The sequence below is a fragment of the Oncorhynchus gorbuscha genome, linkage group LG04 (assembly GCF_021184085.1).
Source record: "Oncorhynchus gorbuscha isolate QuinsamMale2020 ecotype Even-year linkage group LG04, OgorEven_v1.0, whole genome shotgun sequence".
NCBI lineage: Eukaryota > Metazoa > Chordata > Actinopteri > Salmoniformes > Salmonidae > Oncorhynchus > Oncorhynchus gorbuscha.
Window position 1 is genome coordinate 58,605,408 of NC_060176.1, and position 18,906 is coordinate 58,624,313.

At 41.5% G+C, this 18,906-nt stretch overlaps 1 protein-coding gene across 1 annotated transcript; it reads left to right on the forward strand.

Annotated features, from left to right (window-relative positions):
• The first annotated feature begins 1,126 nt into the window (after positions 1–1,126).
• Positions 1,127–16,787, forward strand: LOC124034361 (zinc finger and BTB domain-containing protein 34-like). The gene is made up of 2 exons (XM_046347462.1): positions 1,127–1,466; positions 10,855–16,787. The coding sequence occupies exon 2, from the start codon at positions 10,888–10,890 to the stop codon at positions 12,406–12,408; it is 1,521 nt and encodes a 506-aa protein (XP_046203418.1). The 5' UTR covers positions 1,127–1,466; positions 10,855–10,887; the 3' UTR covers positions 12,409–16,787.
• The last annotated feature ends 2,119 nt before the right edge of the window (positions 16,788–18,906 follow it).

Here is an 18,906-nt window from a genome sequence, read left to right on the forward strand (position 1 = left end):
AAAGTGCCCTTTGGGACCCCAGTTCACGGCCGATTGTGATTACAGCCCGGGATCGAACCAGGGTCTGTAGTGACGCCTCTGGCGCTGCGCCACTCGGGAGAAGAAACAACAATACAGTGACTCATGTTAGAAATGTTGGTCAAACATTTTACATTTGAGGTTGGACGGAAAAACAGTATCATAATTGTATAAATATAATCTTGGAGAGGTATTGAAATGAACTGCCGATATCACAGCATTGCTGGATATTTGTTCTTGAATACTTTGTGCAACATATCAATTGAACTGGCACTATCAGGACGGTTCTATGTGACAAACATGAGACGGAAAAATAGGGTCCATTCGACACATTCTATTTATATCATCGAATTGCTAGGCTCTGGGCAGGGCGTCGTTGGGTTGATAGGCACTGGGCAGGATGTAGTTGGTAGCCATGGCGAGGATTTGAGCTCCGGTGGGGACACCAGCCAAGGAAAGAGCCACTAGAACCTGCGATGTCAATGTAAGGCAGATGAGTGCCAGAGTCCACACCGTACTTGTTCAGCCCAGAGGCCATGATGAGGAAGGCAGCGGGGGTCTGATGTCCGCGGGGTGTATAGCAGAAGATGTCAGGTTGTTGCTTTGCAGAATATCCTCATACTCAGACATCCCCTTATAGAAGTCATAGTCCTCACGCCAGATTTGTTTTTTACTACCTTTATTCAACTAGGAAAATCAGTTAAGTACAAATTATTATTTACACTTAAGGCCAAACCCGGACGACGCTGGGCCAATTGTGCGCCAGCTCTATGGGACTGCCAATCACGGCCGGATGTGATGCAGCCTGGATTCGAACACAGAACCTCCCCGCTTTCTGCCACTGATGGGCATTGCCAGAGAGATGGGCAGCTCCGTTGTCCATGATGATAGAGTAGTTGGGTCCCATGGCATGTCCTGTCAGAGTGGCGATGGTAAACAGCTGAGGAGACACCTCACCTACCGCCTTCTCTCTCATCTCACAAAACACGTCGACCATCACCATGCGTTCATCAGCATCTGTGTTTCCTACATGAACCCTGCGACTCGCACCGGACACCACCAACTACGTAGCAGCACATAGCATCTCTCACTATTGAATACAAGCGGTTGACGTCAACAACCCTCATCGAATATTCAAAAATAATTACAATAATGCAAAGAAAGGATAGGCTGGAGCTTGACAGCCCGCGGTGCCGCTTTGTGGACAACGATTCCAATTGCTAGGGCGGAGGGACATGCATCTTGTCATTATATCCACACTATTTGGTATCTCGTCATTATATCCAAATCTCTGCCCAGACAGAATCATTGTCAGGTCGGGCTCGAAACATAATACACTTCCGGTTGCATAAAAAAATTGCAGCTACCGACACAGCTGGAGTGGGGGAGGCCTTCCTCTAGTGAAAGCGAGCTACTGGGGGGAATGGGTGACGTTTGATCGAGAAAAGGTGAGTTCGACAGAGTAAAAACATTGATTTGGACACTAATCGAATTTAACCTCATCGTCAAAACGATGTTGCTGCTGCTTGTGTCATTTGGTGAAAACGGTTCTACTCTAGCGCGCGCTAACTGTTCAACGTGGGTAACACTAGGCGCATACGCCTAGCACATTTTTGGGGAATTTGCCTGTTCTCTTCGATATCTGTTAAGAGCCATGGTCTCAGCCCGCACAGGTTAGTTTTGCATTACATAGCTTTCTAGCTAACTTTAGCCACATGACGTCAATTAGACCTAGTTAGCTGGCTAACCAACATTAACTTATTTTGGCTAGCCCCAAGTGTGCCAGTCTTGTGTTTTTATGCCGTAGGATGTAGCCACCTAGAAGCTAGCTAGCCTGTCAGAATTTGTTGCAGGCTGACGTTAACGTCCGTTCGGGCGGCAACAAACTTTGCTCGACTCTAGACAGACACGGAATAATGCCGTTGCAACTTTTCGAAGCTAATGTCTGTCTCGTTAGCTAATTTTCTAAATATAGTGGGAGTTAACGTTTGTTCAAATCACACTTTTTCTCGACAGGATTATCTTGTCAGTGTATCAAGATAGCTACATGAACTGGGCGTTAACGTTAGATGACGTTACGCATGGATCCAAAGCAATGGCTATTACATTATTAACGTTTTTGTGGAAATGGAAAGGTGACTTGCCTTTAGGTAGGTAGGTGACATTTGTGGGGAAATACTGTGGAACATGTAACTAATAAACTAACTATCTAGCTAGTATCTAACTAAATTACTGTGTTGCAAGTAAAGTTGCCTAGTTCCTGCATTGTCAGGTGATAGTTAGCTAGGCATTTAGCTGAATAGCATGCAAATTAGCTACACTGATAGTAAACAAACATTGTAACAGTAATACAGAAATATAAAATGTAGGCTATTGGCTTAAAAAACACATGATTGGTCTGTTTTTTTTCGGGTTGTCAACTTTACGTGGAGCATCTGACCTTGATAAAATGCCAGATAAAACCACTGTTAGTCTGGTTGTATGTTGTAAACTAGTTATAGACATGATGTAAGGACACAGCAGTACGAAGTGCATTGTCACCTGGTCATCCAGTTCACCTGCATTCTCCTTGAATTCAAGTGTAGTTATATTAACTTGTTAGACAGTACAATTGTGTGTGTCCCTTTCCCTAGCTAATGCACATACAGTACTTTGTCAATAACTTGGACTTGGTCGAGCCATACCACAAACTCAAAGGGTAGTGCATTGTAATAGTTTATTTTTTTCACATGAAAGGGAAGACAGAAAGACAACACCCTTGAAGCCCATACAACCTTCTAGGGTTTTCTATTGTGCTGCAGTATTATAGGAGTTACTCAACCACTGAATATTTTCACTGCATGGCTTGTCAGAATATACAGAGACAAACCAAATTAAGCCTTGTGCGTGAGTAACATTGACTTTGCACACATTAAACCCTGCATTTACAGTCATGGTTCTCATTAAGATAAGCTTTAAAAGGTTTTAGTCTGCCTCTGCCATCAGTGTTGATTGAGCAGTACAAGGGCAAACTGCTAGGAATAGCCAGACGAAGGAGGTCTGGCTCTGAATAAAGCAGTAATAGCCTTGATGTGAGGTTCTCATTTTAATTCCTTTATCAAAACATATGTATTAACATTGTCTGTTTTGACATCTCAATGGTGGGTAGTTATTTGGGATAAATATATGCTTGATGTTGTATTGGGTCATCTGTCTTTGAGAACAGGTTAAGGAAGTTATAGTTATTACCAGTAGGTTAGTTAGCATAGTGTTGGATTTGCTCAGCTCAGCGCTCCGTTTGGGTGAGTATAAAAGAGAAGGATTTGACTTCTCTGCGCAACGACTTACAGGGAAGTCTTTTTTTTTTTTGGTACTGATTAGACTATGACCAGCAAATAGGCCTATGCAAATCCTGATTTCCCTTGCTAATTTTGTAATAGCCATTTTTTAATTAGGCCTTTGCTACTTGTAATTGTGCTGCAGTTATTCCACGGCAGCTTGGTTATCAGTTTCTGGTCATTGAAATGTTATTTACCCAAAGGGACTGGCCTGAACAGAGATTACTGAACAAAGATGGTACTCCTGTGTAGCTCAGTTGGTAGAGCATGGCACTAGCAACGCCAAGGCTGTGGGTTTGATTTCCAAGGGGGACCTGTATTAAAATACTCAGTACTGTCAGTCACTCTGGCTAAGAGCATCTGCTAAACGTAAATGTGGAAACATTTAAATGTAATTGCTGAATGGCGTGACTAGTAGTCCATGTCAGTAATTGAAATAAGCAGAGGTTAGTGATGACCTGCCATTAGAATGAGGCAGGTAGTGACATCCCAAGTGGGGTGTTATTTTCGTGGTGTTGGTCGCATTTTGATTAGGCTAGTAGCTAAAGTATTGCGTTGTCTTCTGGTGCTTTTTCTCCAATGCATGGGGAATTCTAATAAGCCTGCTACACAGATGATAGGAGATTATAGGCTAATGGATAATGGAACTCTTTCTCATGTCTTAATCAACCCAGAAACCCAATTTCATGTGGGTCAGTTCTACATTTATTAATTAATTCCTTGTTATTTCCAATGCTCAAATTTAAAATACATCAATGTGCTTGCATGTTATGCTGCTTACACCAGGGCAGATAAACTAATCCCCACACATTATCCCCCTCCAAATTCACAAAATAAATTTTTCTCAGAAGTCTCCCACTCTGCAGACTATTTGTTGCCCATCTCATATTGCTGTATCATGTCTTGCTTGAGTCGGACTGCATACTGTTTTGCAAAATACTGGTTATCTTGAAGTAAGCATTCTTTGCTTGTTTGCCAGTGCTGATGGGCAGGTTTTGGAGGTTGTCTTTGAAGTGTAGTCTTTTGTTCAGCCATAAGTCACAGACCCACAATAAATTGGATCTTTCATTTTGGACTTAATCAGACCTACTAAATTAAAGTGAATGTTTGTGTTTCCCATCCAGTCCATTTTAACATTGCTTATGTGACCGGCACCCCTTTGGGTTCAGCTCAGCCACAGAGCATACATTCTTTGGCTGCCCTTCAACTTGGCTCTCAGTTCAGCTTGCAATGCATGGTGTTGGCATAGGCCACTGATAGGTTTAATATGCACACAATATTTGCAAGCCTCATGATGGCAGAGTGAAAATAATGTAAGCCTGCACCTCCATTTTCCTTTTCTCTCCATCTTGCTTCTTTCCCCCTCAGTCTCCTGTGCCAGGATGAGAACATATGGGTAGTGTGACAGGTGTCTTGGCAAGCCTTGGCAATTGGAGAAAGTGTTTTCATTCTCAAACTGCTGACAGAAGATCATGCTGAATTGCCAGAGAGAGGAAGGGGGAGAGCTGGGAGAGGGGCCGATGGATTGGGGGGGAGAAATAAAATTGTATTTGTCACATGCTTCGTAAACGACAGGTGTGGACTAACAGTGAAATGCTTACTTATGGCCCTTCCCAACAATCCAGAGAGAAAGAAAATAGAAAAGTAATAACACGTAATTATAAATACACAATGAATAATGATAACTTGGCCATATATATGGGGTACTAGTACCGAGTCAATGTGCAGAAGAGGGCAGAGCTGGAGAACCGACTCAGACAAACCAGTTTTTATCAAATTGCTCAGGCCAAGTGGCTAAAACAGAATACATTTGAGCAATTCCATATTAAGGTCAACCTGAGCATGAAAAAGTGAAATAGCTTATTTCCTAATTAAACTACTTTCATATTTACCTTGAATGTGTTTATTTTGAATTAAAGACGACATTTGACCTTTTTATATTTGCCAATTTGAATGTTATTGTTACTACAAAGTAGGATACAAACTCTCAAAATAAGTATTTTCAGTACTCGTTCTAAGCATATGGACCCACATCAATGACTCACCAGTCAGCAACACTGCATAACACAATCATGATAGAATGTTCATGCCCTTCCTACTGCTTCCAAAGTGTGTTTATGTTTGCAAACAAGCTAGCAGACAACCTTTATCTGTGTGTGTGTGATCTGTTTCACATGTACTCACGTTCTCATATGAACTGCAATCATGCGTTCTCCTTTATTTTACTAGGCAAGTCAGTTAAGAACAAATTCTTATTTTCAATGACGGCCTAGGAACAGTGGGTTAACTGCCTGTTCAAAGGCAGAACATCAGATTTTGTACCTTGTCAGCTCAGGGATTTGAACTTGCAACCTTTCGGTTACTAGTTCAATGCTCTAACCACTAGGCTACCCTGCCGTCCCCATTGCATGTGATCACATGGCATAATAAAGATCTTAAATTCAAAAACATAATTAAGGTCTGAAAAATCCATCACAAAGTTTCACCGGTCATGCTGAGGTTGTTTACTCCCTTGAGTAACTACAGGTACCCCCCAGTGACAATATTGATCTGTATCTGTGTAGTCTGCAATGCACATGCTTGTGAACTGTAGCTGTCAAGTCTCAGAATCTCTACAAAAGTGCAAACCCTGTGCCACTGGTAGATTATAATTCAATTAAAAATTGTATTTTTATTACCATTTCAGTAAGGAAAATGAAGAAGTTAACCCTTCATAGGAAAGACGATATAGTAGGGATGAGTGAGGAATGAGTCCAGCTAGCTCAAATAAACAAGGGAATGAAATGGGTGTATCATTCCTTGAGTCTAGGGTTAGAGGTATACACTGAGTCTACAAAACATTAAGAACACCTGTTTTTTCCATGTCTTACACTGGTCAGGTGTAAGCCATGATCGCTTATTGATGTCACTTCTTAAATTCACTTCAAATCAGTGTAGATAAAGGGGATGAGACGTGTTAAACACTGATATTCAATTTTGGCCGATTCTGATATTTTCCTTGCCAAAGAAAACGATACCGATATTTAACATTTTAGCAACCTTTTAAGCATTCTAGTACAGTTAAATAGTTTAAACAAAGTGTCATATGTTCAGTTAATGGGAAAAATTACACATCCGTGAATGTATTTTATCGCACAACAGGTATTCATGACACAAATATTTTAGCTGCACCGCATTACAAAGATGGTTAAGGTGTTGGTGGTTCTTCTTACTATCCATTCTTGACTATATGGAGAAACCTAAACATGCTTTGAAATAAGTATTGGTTTAAACTCAAATGCAGTTAATCATTTTTGCTTTGACTACTTGAAAACATGACTGTCTCTAGGCTATCATAACCTTCAATAAATGGCACAAATGTGCTCAACTGACTTGACTCGTAAATTGAGAGAAAATTTACAACACCAGCTCATCTTTCATTTAGGAATTTAAAAAATAAAATAAACAAACAATTGCTTTGTTTTTAAATTAATTGAAAATCTTGACCTATACCTGCCATGAATGAACAATAGAAAAGCCATTCGTCTTAGTACAATTGTTTCCAGTGACTCTAGATGTCTGGGTTACAATATGACTGCCCATTTACAAGTTTAACATTTGGGGGAAGTTTTTCTTCACAAAGAAGACCTGCTCGGCTTTGTCACGAAAGTCTGTTTCTTTTTTCGTCTATAGTGTGTGAAGCTGCACTAAAAAAGGCGCTCACTGTCCACACTAGTACATAGAGCACCAAGATACTTGTGTTTCCATCTTGTCCAGCTGTCTCTGTAACATTTCACGTAAACCCTGTTTCTTGTCTGCATCAAAGTAGTGGTCCTTGTACCTAGCATCGAGCATGGTGACGACACAGTAAAGAGGCTCAGAGAGAATACCACCGAATCACATGTTCACAGCGTCTGGTAGAGTACTTTGGCAAGTTCTAACCCCACGGTCTGTGTTGGAAGTTTTGTTGAGCTGGCGTTTTAATGCCATGACAGAGGGTATCACGTCTGCTGCAGACGCAGTTGAAGAGCTTATTTCTCCAGTCAGTTGTTTGACTGGAGCTAGGAGTGTGTTCATGTTTTCAATGAGTCCACTGGTTTGTACTGATTTGTTGCAGGTAACTCAGTCAGCTGCGTACACGCCAAACACTCATTTGTGTTCCAGCAGGCTCTCCATCATGTAAAGAGTACTGTTCCTTCTGGTGAAAACTTCTTGCTTAAGCCTTTTCGTTTGCACTCCAAGCTGCTCCTGTATTGCTTGCAGGTGGCTGTATGCTAGCTGTGAGTGTTTAAAATGACCTATTATCATCCTACCTGTTGCCACTGTGTCAGATATGCTGTGTTGGGCCAAAACACCTTCGTCCACAGCATGTGTGCCATGCATGGAAAACTGGCAACTCCGCATTCTTCAAAAGCCTTTGTCATGTTACGTGCATTATCACATAGCACATTGTGTACTTTGTTCTTGGGGATTTCAAACATGTTCTCAAATGCCATTGAAATGGCAGCAGCGATAAGAGAACCAGCACATTCTTGAACATGCAATATGGCTTCCTCAGTACGAAATCCTCATCGACCCATTGTGCTGTCAGACTCAGCATGCTCATGGGACTGACATCGCTGGTCCAAATGTCAGTCGTGAAGCTAGTAGCAGTGTCGCCCACAGCAAGTAGCTCGCTGATGTGCGATTCAACAATACTGTGTAACTCCGGTAAGGAAACATCTGAAAAATAGCGCCTACTTGGTAGTGTGTACTGGTGCAGAGAACGGTTGATTGTCAAGGGCAATGAATTCCATTATCTTGGCGTTAATGGATTTTGCCTTTGAGTTGTCTCGCTGAAATGTTCTTGCTCTTTCAAATGACTGCTCGACTTGAACTTGTTTAGTTGTTGGAAGTGTGCGCTTAGTTTTTTTTCTGCTTTTGTTCTAGGTAGTTGCTGAACGTCTGGGGGATGATGCACTTTCAAATGAGTAATTAGGTTTGTGGTATTGAAAGATTTCACTTTCTCACCTCTGGAAATAATAGCAGCACAAACGTTGCATATGACCTTTTTGTTATCTTCCTTTGAAACTTCAAAATAGGTCCACACAGCAGACATTGTGGGCTAGGTTAGGAATGCTGTGTTGCACATGTAGCCCTGTATTTTTTTGTGGCTTGATTACGTTACCTACCTACGTTATCCAGGTGTACACGTCAGCTTTGACATCGGTTTTTGCACATCGGCGTTAAACTAGACAATAGGGCCGATTTTTGGCTAATATCGACGGATTGTGATATTCTCACCGATATATTGTGCATCCCTAGTTAAATATTTTTAAGCCTTTAGGGTTTCCTAATGTTTGGTATACACAGTGTATATATAGGCAGTTTGTGGAATTGGTAACAGATAAAGACCGACTCTGATGCTGTTGAAATACAGTTCTTGGGTGGCTGCAGGTCAAGTTGTCCAGTCCCTGTGTCCTTTTGTGGACAACGTGGAGGGGGTATCATAGAGCCTATGCTGGCATATTAAAGGATGTGAGATTAACGCAACGCATGAGTTTATAAAAGCAACTTTTGAGTTTGAGTTTTTGTATGTATATTCTGTTACTCAATAGGTGATTTGACAACATTTTAATATTTTGAATAAAACATTCATGATCTGGAATGAAATTACTAAAACTTTGTACATTTGAAATGGATTGCAGTTTCATTTTGTCTTTTGGGACTCTGTCACATCCATAACATTTTCCTCTAGTGTTATTGTGAAAGTACAAATATTTCTATAATTGTTGAGGTATGCAGCACTCTAATTCGTAATGAAAGTAGAGTTTTTCCAAATAAAGAATTCTGAATGCATTTTTATGTTTGCTTAATTAATATGGGACACATGAGTGCACTTTGATATCCTATGCAATAACTATTCAAGATACTTGTTATTTATTTAAATATAAACAATTATTTCGCACAGTGTCACATCCATAACAGAGAATTTCCCATGCATAACGGTACATTTTCCTCTCTAAAGTATGTGACAATTTTTTGTTGTTTTTGTGTCTATCCAAGCCATACTTTCAAAGTGGCTATTAATATTTTACCCTAAGACTTTGAGTTTGACTTTAGCTGGTGTCTCCATTCTCCCCAAAATGGCTGTCCATTTCCATCACATACATAATGTAAGTTTTGTTCCGTTACTTTCAAAGTGGCATTACTTATAATTTTGGAGTTTTGTGTCTACTCTTCCCCTATAGGGTTTTACAAATGTCTCACAGAAATGATAAGTCCATTTTGTGAGACATTTTGTTTCTCATTCTGTGTGGAAATGTCACATCCATAACACTGTAATTTCCCATTGGTAATTACAGTGCCCTGGCCTGCATTTTCAACCCTCAGAGAATGGTTAAGGTAGTTCCATCTATGTTGTAGGCTACAGCATTTTTCTTTTGATCTCCTTTACAAAGCAGTGTTCAGTCCTGCTCTGGTTGTAACAAAGTGACTTTCTGACATTTACAGCTAGGCTGGGCTGGCTAACACTTTCTTGCCAAATAACCAGATTTTCGTCTTTCTTTGCCAAAATGCATAAAATGACATGCTAGTGTAATTAAAATGCAGAAATGCTTTTAGAGTGCATTCTATTCCACATGGAGGACTACAGTTCGTGTCATATTCCTTCTAATGGATTCATTTCAAATTGTGTCAGACTACCATGCTGCAGTACTATCTCTTCTGACCTCCAAGGTTTAAGGGCCTGCTTTGTTCGTGCTGGATTTTCACTCCAGATTAAACATCTGCTTGTATTTTTTGTTGTCGTTAGTTGTTTTTCTGTGGTGCATATTACTTGTTTTCTGAGTGCGTTTGTGTGTTTAACTTGTGCACTCCCAACACAAGTTGGAATGGGTGGAATGAATATGCTTTTGCAGGCTATCTCCAAACTTGGATGAGGCTGCAGTTATCCCTACAGTCTTTCCTTTGGCAAATTACTGTGAAATTGGCCAGCTGCTGAATGGATCTTATTTCAAATCGAGATTTCCAAATTGTTCTCTTATGAGAGTCAGTCGGGTCAATGCTGAACTAGGCTTTGACTCTCAATGCCTATTACTGCAATATGTCAAATGCACTACGTTTTTGCCCAGGCGATTCTTATCTGAATAAATGCTATATATATATAAAATAAATATGCCTTTTTCTGGCAAAGAATGAGAGGTTAGTCTAACTTGTACTGGCCATTTTGAAAGCATACAGTATTTTCTCAGGCCAGTGTGAATGTGAAATTCTATTGGCTGTAGCCAGGTTTCTTAGTGTTGGCATATTTCTGGCACAGACAGCCAAAGTTTGCTTATAAAACATGCTTGTTGCTATTTGGCTATTGTGGCACACTGACTTTATTTGTAAAATATGTTAAATGAACCTCAATGTTAACTGTCAATGTTCTTTCGGATATTTTGTATGTGAAAATGAAACTTGAAATGCACTAGTAACTAAACTGTGACTGCATGCAGGTGTTCTCAGATATATCCTGATTCTTAGTCCTAATGATTGTTTTATTTTCTGTTTCTGCCAGGTTGTCTACAAACTGGTAAGCCATATCCAAGAGATGGATGACGGCAGCGCCTACATAGAGTTTGACGTGCCAGAGTTCAGCAACACCGTCCTCAACCAGCTCAACGACTTGCGTCTGCAGGGGAAGCTATGTGACATTATCGTTCACATCCAGGGCCAACCGTTCCGGGCCCACAAGGCCGTGCTGGCGGCCAGCTCACCGTACTTCCGCGACCACTCAGCCCTGGGAACCATGAGCGGCCTGTCCATCTCCGTCATCAAGAACCCTGATGTGTTTGAGCAGCTGCTGGCCTTCTGCTACACTGGCCGCATGTCCCTGCAGCTCAAAGATGTCATCAGCTTCCTCACAGCAGCCAGCTTCTTGCAGATGCAGGCCGTCATTGACAAGTGCACCCAGATCCTGGAGGGAATCCACTCCAAGATCAGCAGCGCCACCAGCCCAGACGAGGGCTCCCAGGCCAGCCGCAACGGTGTTAAAGACAGCAGCCTCTTCATCAACCCCACACAGATCTCCCCCCCTTACTACTCCAGACACAGCATAGAGGCCCGCTCTGAGCTAGCAGCAGGGAAAGGCCATGGCAGGGCGCGGCACCAGGAGGAGGGCCAGTCAGACCGCGGCAGCAGTGACAGTGTGTCAGAGCAGGAGGCAGCCACGGAGGGAGAGACTGAGCAGGTGGAGCTGATTGGGAAGGACGGCCAGGTGACAGACGTGCATGTGAAGCTGGAAAAGACGGACCGGCCCAGCTACTCCGACAGCTCCTCGGCAGGCGACGATGGCTACCACACAGAGCTGGTGGATGGAGAGCAGGTGCTGGCTGTCAGTGTGGGCTCCTATGGTCCTGTCATCCAGGCAGCTGGCTACACTTACTCAGGCCTGTCATCTCCCTGCTTCGTGAGCCTCAGCAGCTCCAGCCCCTCCCGCTCCATGCTCAGTGGCTTCAGGGGCGGCCGGGCCAGAGCCAAGCGCCCCCCTGTAGCCTTCCCAGCAGAGGTCCTGAGTCAGATCAAACCAGGAAACGCAGAGGACAGCAGCGAAGCAGTGTTGGGTCAAGCAGGCTTTGAGAATGACGTCCAGGAACGGAGCCTGCGCAGCCAGTGGTACCCCTACAACGAGAGGCTCCTCTGCATCTACTGCGGCAAGTCCTTCAATCAGAAGGGCAGCCTGGACCGCCACATGCGCCTGCACATGGGAATCACACCCTTTGTCTGCAAGTTCTGCGGCAAGAAGTACACTCGTAAGGACCAGCTGGAGTACCACATCCGCGGCCACACGGACAACAAGCCCTTCCACTGTCAGATCTGTGGCAAGTGCTTCCCTTTCCAGGGAACTCTCAACCAGCACTTGAGGAAGAAGCACTTGGGGGCCACAGAGGGCACCAATCACATGGACTCTCCAGAGAGAACGGAGGGGAGCTCTGGTCAGAAAGACCCAGAGGATGCCTCTGAGGGGATGGCCTTTGAGACGCAGTATGTTGAGGAGGCTCCGGCCACTGACATGGAGGAGAGCTCAAAGTGTAGCCCTGAGGAAGCCCAGGCATCCAGGTGTGATTTTTAGGCCCCTGTTCTGGTTGAGGAAGCTTTAACATGTTTTGTTTTTTGTTGTTTTTTTATGTTTAGAATTTCTTTTGGAAGCGGCTCCTTCAAATGTTGCATCTACCTTGTACTTCCAGGTTTTCTGCCTGTCCATTTTTAGTGAAAGTAGAAACATAGAAAAAGAAAAGGGTGCTTTTTAAAAATAGATTATTTCAAAAGGAAGGAGAATCAACTTGCGATTGATAAGGTGGCCTCAATAATCAAGGCCTCCTTGTTGTTTTTGTTTTCTCTTTAATCTTTCCATGTTTTTAAAACATATTTACAGAGTAATATAGGCATGTTGCAATAATTGATAATATGAAAGCTCTGCTGCTTGTCACAAGTTTTTACCTGACCTGTTTTTGCACATGTGGCCAAAGGTGGTCACTTTACTCACAAGGAATTATTTTTCTGCAAGTGCAAAGCTTCATGTGACATATCTGTTCAATACCTCATGATACAACTACATACTCATAACAGACAGTATTTTATGAAACTCCACCAGGTTCTACCTCATAGCTAAGAACCTAACAGGATCAGAAGTGTTTTCCGTTTAAAAAAACAAACAGTTTTGTTTTATGGTCTATGTGTTATATTTGCCAAACTCTAAGAAGATCAATCCTCAGTCTCAACACAACGCCTTGATACTGTAGACTAATGTTCCTTGCTGGTTGTATGAACTCTGGACCTTGTCCATCAGTTCATGGTCAACAAGGATGTAATGTGGTCGAAGAAAGGATTTGCTATATTTAAGCAATAAGACCCGGGGAGGTGTGGTATAAGGTCCATATACCACGGTTAAGTGCTCTTACGCACAATGCGACGCGGAGTATATTGGCCAAATACCACAAACCCTTGAGGTGCCTTGTTGCTGTGATAAACTGCTTACCAATGTCATTAGAACATTTACAAAATATTTAAGGGATCATACCCATGGTATATGGTCTGATGTACCATAGCTTTCAGCAAATCAGCATTCAGGGCTCAAACCACCCACTTTATAATGGTGCATAAGAAATATTAAGTATGTTGTATGTTTTCATTGAGCAAGCTCAAGGACAGTGGATAGAGTACAATAGTAGAACACAATACATTACATGATTTCCACTATCTCTATAGCCAAGATCTAGTTTGCTTTTCAGAACACACAGGAGCAGATTCCACTTATCTGTCTCTTTTTTTACCCAGTGAAGTTCACATGCAGTTGGCCATGGTGTGTTTTACAGATGTGATTCTATCTATTAATCGACATGGGATCAATGATTGAGCCCGACACAGTAAAATCATTGGAGTGTCTTCCATTCTGATGGTGTTTAGTTAATTATTCTCAACCTGTTTATGTGAAACTGTTTTTTATCTGTGTGGAGATGATGCTCAGTGCAGAGTTCTCCTCATTAGCTTGGCACAGCAGGCGCAGCGCTGCCCTGGATCTGTGCATGGAATCAATATGCTCACAGTATGCAAACAGGGAGAAGGGAATATCCGCCATCTTGTCATGGCAGTTTTTGTTCACTCCATTTCATGAGAACTCTTGTTCTGCTCTTTTGTTTTAATTGACTGTTTCTGCCTTTTCCTGATCAGACACAACTGTTGAGATGAGGGGATAAAATGGGAAAGCGTGTAGTCTCATTGATGCTTCATTAGAAATTAAGAGTTTGATGGACAAAGGGTAGAGGGTTGTGAGATGAGGTTGTGAACCAAAGTAATGGTGCACTTTTTGTGAGTAAAATAGTGGCAGTTAAAGTTAAGAGCAGTGGTGACTGGTGACCATCAGTTTATTGTGACAGAAATAGGCTTTTTAAAAGTCAATGATCAAATTATTACTGCATCAGTCAGTGTAAGTCCATTTGAGAACAGATTGGTAGCTAGCTTTTTCAGTGTTAATTGGTAAATAATAATCATAGGGCACTGCTGGCATCGGGGATGGTGCTCTGCTTGTTTAGAGATTAGCTGGGCTTTCAGGGCTCAGCGGTTGGATGAATGTCACAACTTTTGTTAAAGATTCCATTTTTCATATCGTCATAAGTCACTAATGCACACTATGGTTGGGGTGGGAGGTAGGCTGTGTTTGTCAGATGTATATTGCATTACATGGCTAAGCATTGCAATGCACAATGCCATGGCATAGTTTAGGTGGCGAATGGGATTTCAATATTCTTATTGTGTGATAAGTTTTTAATAATATGGGCCTAAATTCTGATAATTATTGCTCTAACGTCCTAGCCCAGATCAAGCTCTTTATTTGGTAGGTGCGGTTAAGATCAGGTGGAAAGCTGATCCTTAAAAAGCACTTTTTGTCAACAGTCATTTTGCTCCATCACCCCTCTGCTTGCTGACTTGCTATTTCAGCAGTGAGTTGCCGTCCTTGTATCCTGTTATCTTTTAGTTTTTACACATGAACACACAAAACTATAATTACAGTATTGCAAGGAGCTAGCAGGCTCACTGTTTAGAGAGAAATGTCCCAAAAAGCCCAGAGGTCCAGGTGGGTGTGGACAAGAGAATTTCCTCTTCATTTAATGTAGCACCACCATTTACTATGCCTGTTTGTTATTTTTCGGTTGTTTGCTGCATCTTTTTTTTTTATCACATTACCATCCCCTTGCCTTTGGCAGAACTTGGTTCTGTGATTTTCTTTTCATATTGGTATTGTGCAGTTTTGCATGTATTTCCATATTGTGTAATGTTAGGTCACCAATGCAGTCTTTTCTCCACTGACTGCTCACTACACATGTGGTTAGCTCATTGTTTCACCAGATACTGTTGTAAACTGTTCCGTTTACAACCAAAAGGACCCTTCTGTGATTCAGTGAGTTATCTGATTCACTGTCTCCATGTCTTATTGCTTGCTGATCAGTGACAGGCCCTTCCCTTTTTGATTTATTTGTGTATTTCTCCATCAACAGAACATATGCTTGACAGTGTTGTCCAAAGTCAGCCACAGTCTATTTTCCTCTGTCTTGGATAAGTCTGGGATATTTATGTTACGCTCTATGTGGTAATGCACTCTGCACATTTGCAGAACCATATCTGTAAAGTCTTAACCCTGCTCTTATTGATTCTGTCCCTCTGTCCCCCTACTGATTTTAGAATGGGGAATCGATACTGAACAAAGTTATAAATGCAACCATTTTTTATTTTACTGAGTTACTGTTCATATAAGGAATTCAGTCAATTTAAATAAATTCATTAGGCCTTAATCTATGGATTTCACATGACTGGTAATACAGATATGCATCTGTTGGTCACAGATACCTTTTAAAAAAGGGGGGGGTGGTAGGAACGTGGATCAGAACCAATCCGTGTCTGGTGTGACCACCGTTTTGCCTTGTGTAGTGTGACAAATCTCCTTAGCATAGAGTTGATCAGGCTGTTGATTGTGGCATGTGGAATTTTTTCCCACTCTTCTTCAGTGGCTGTGCGAAGTTGCTGGTAATTGTTGGGAACTGGAACACGCTGTCGTACACGTCGATCCAGAGTATCCCAAACATGCTCAATGGTTGACATGTCTGGTGAGGTAATGGAAGAACTGGGACATTTTCAGCTTCTAAGAATTATGTACAGCACCACAATGGGCCTCAGTATTTAAGCATGTTATCTCTGTGCATTCAAATTGCCATTGATAAAATGCAATTGTGTTTGTTGTCCTTAGCTTGTCTGCCAATACCCCACCCCCACCGTGGTACACTGTTCACAACGTTGATATCAGCAAACCGCTGGCCCGCACGACACCATGCACGCGGTCTGCAATCTGCCCGGTACAGTTGAAACCGGGATTCATCCGCGAAGAGCACACTACTCCAGCGTGCCAATGGTCATCGAAGTTAAGCATTTGCCCACTGAAGTCGGTTATGACGCTGAACTGCAGTCAGGTCAAGACCCTGGTGAGGATCACAAGCACGCACATGAGCTTCCCTGGGACAATTTCTGCAGAAATGTTTTGCTTTTGCACACCCACAGTTTCATCAGCTATCCTGGTGGCTGGTCTCAGGCGATCCCGCAGGTGAAGATGTCGGCTGTAGATTTCCTGGGCTGGCGTGGTTACATGTGGTCTGCGGTTGTGAGGCCGGTTGGATGCACTACCAAATTCTCTAAAAGGACAGAGGCGGCTTATGATAGAGAATTAACATTGAATTCTCTGACAACGGCTCTAATGGACATTCCTGCAGTCAGTATGCCAGTTGCACGGTCCATCAACTTGAGACGTGGCATTGTTGTGACACAGCTCTACATTTTAGTGGCTTTTTATTGTTCACAGCACAAGGTGCACCTGTGTAATGATCATGCTGTTTAATCAGCTTTTTTGATATGCCACACCTGTCAGGGGGATGGATTATCTTGGCCAAGGAGAAATGCTTACCAACAGGGATGTAAACAAATTTGTGCACATTTTGGTTTTTGAAAAAAGCTTTTTGTGCTTATGGGAAATTTCTGGGGTCTTTTATTTCAGCTCATGGAACATGGGACCAACACTTTACATGTTGCATTTATATTTTTGTTCAGTATACTTTACCATGTAAAAATATGGTCCTTTAATAGGTTATTGAGCCAGGAGTCAAATCAAAGATCTCCCAGTAGATAATTCTCCAAAGGTATGTCTATACATTTGGCCCGACAAGAGGCATGATGAGTTTTCTAGATAATACTTTTTTTTCCAATTCCTTGCTATTTCCAACAGATTGTCTTGTTACAACACAATGCAGTTGAATCCCACATAGGATGTTGCCAGATATGATAGTCATATCATGAAAGAAATGTATGAAGCCATAAGTACTAAAATTGAAATTTGTTTCTTTCATTGTCATTTTAAGATGCCAACCATACAAATCCTAGAAATATTTTAAAGAAAAAGAAGCTTTTGAATCTTGATCTGTGCCTTGCCATACAAACGATCACTAGCTGTATATCCCTGTGGATATAAAGCATCTGACACTTACACTAGACATTTGTTTTGTGCCTGCCTTCCAATGGAAAGAATAAAAGGATGGAGGACAAAGGATTGATAAAGTACTGTTGATTTTCTTCACTTTTAATTTGGATTTTAAAAATAAATCAAAAATTGTAATAGTTTATGCAAAAATTAAATGTCTACAAGGGAATAGGCACGGAGAATCATGTCTGAGATACATGCCCATGTTGCGCCCTTAAGTTAGCAGGGTAATGGGAACCTCGTTTTTAGTCAGCCATACCATTTCCTTGTCATCAGACCCTTTTTGATACTTGTATTCATTTGATAATGTGATGGATTGTGTTTTTATTATATCGGGACTTTCGTGGCATCTAATCACAGTCATGAGCTCTTCTGTTCCTCTCTCCAGAGGCTGTTTTGTATGTATACTGTATCCTTTCTGTTAGCACTGAGGACAATCTAAGATCTCCTTCAGTCTCAGAGAAGGGAGAGTACAGCTAGACTCTTCCCTCTCAAGATTAATTTTGTTACATCTGGCCAGGGGAACAGCTTGTTGAGAATGAGCAGGTTTAAAAATAAAAATAAATTAAGAAATGTGTTTTAAAAAAGTGCAAACGTGCTCGTTTATAGCTGTATTGCACATCACTCACCCACAAAATTGTTTAGAAATGCTGATGGCAGTTTTTGGAACTTAACATTAGTTCTTGTTTTTGTCTCATCTGGCATGTACTTAGAAATAGCATAACCTGTCTTTGATACATTCATATTCCAGAGGGATATATCATTCTAGTCTCCCCTTTTTAAGGGATTACTTTATCTTTAGGGACCTTCCCGCCCCCCATAAATGGTGCTTTTAGTCTGGTCAGGTTATTTATTGATTTTTATATACAAACGACCACATATATATACATGCATATATATTAATTATAGGGGGATGGAGGGGTAATTTTGTTTAAATGCTTTTATAAACTTAAATGACTAATGCCCCAACACTCACCAACCAACTGAACCTGACACTTGTTTGCATTCACTCTGTTTGTTCAAAACTATTCATATTAAAGGTGGGGGGAGCGATATTTGTGGGCCAGAAGTAATCAAAAGGAAGTGTTTACAGGGAAGGCTGTTGGACTACTTTTTGAATTTGCAGATCGTTCAATTACTTTTTTTTAACTGATTAACTTCAGGTAGTTTATGAACACTGATATAGATTTCCATAGCTTCTCAGCCTTTCTCCACTGTGTAATATACAAAAGCAATAATCTTTTTTTAAAGGGGATATATTGGTATCAATGAGACTAATCTAGTTCTCGGGCTTTCACTTCTCAAACAAAAGCTGAATGTGAGGGAGCTGTAGAACTAAAGTAGGTCGAGGACAATTTGATATAGATTTATTTTTATATATTTTGTGAATCTTTGGACCGGTTAGGTGAAAATGCTCATTAGGTGAGACTGGTATTTCTGGTCTTTTAAGTAGGCATCCAAAGCCTAAAACGATCAGTGAACTGAAACGCAAAGCTGAACATGTGATTCCGTCAAACCCCACTGGTTTTAAAGTTGCACCTCCATCTGTGT

Bases quoted from the DNA above. Each gene is read 5' to 3' on its own strand.
- LOC124034361 (XM_046347462.1), top strand. From the start codon at position 10,888: ATGGATGACGGCAGCGCCTACATAGAGTTTGACGTGCCAGAGTTCAGC.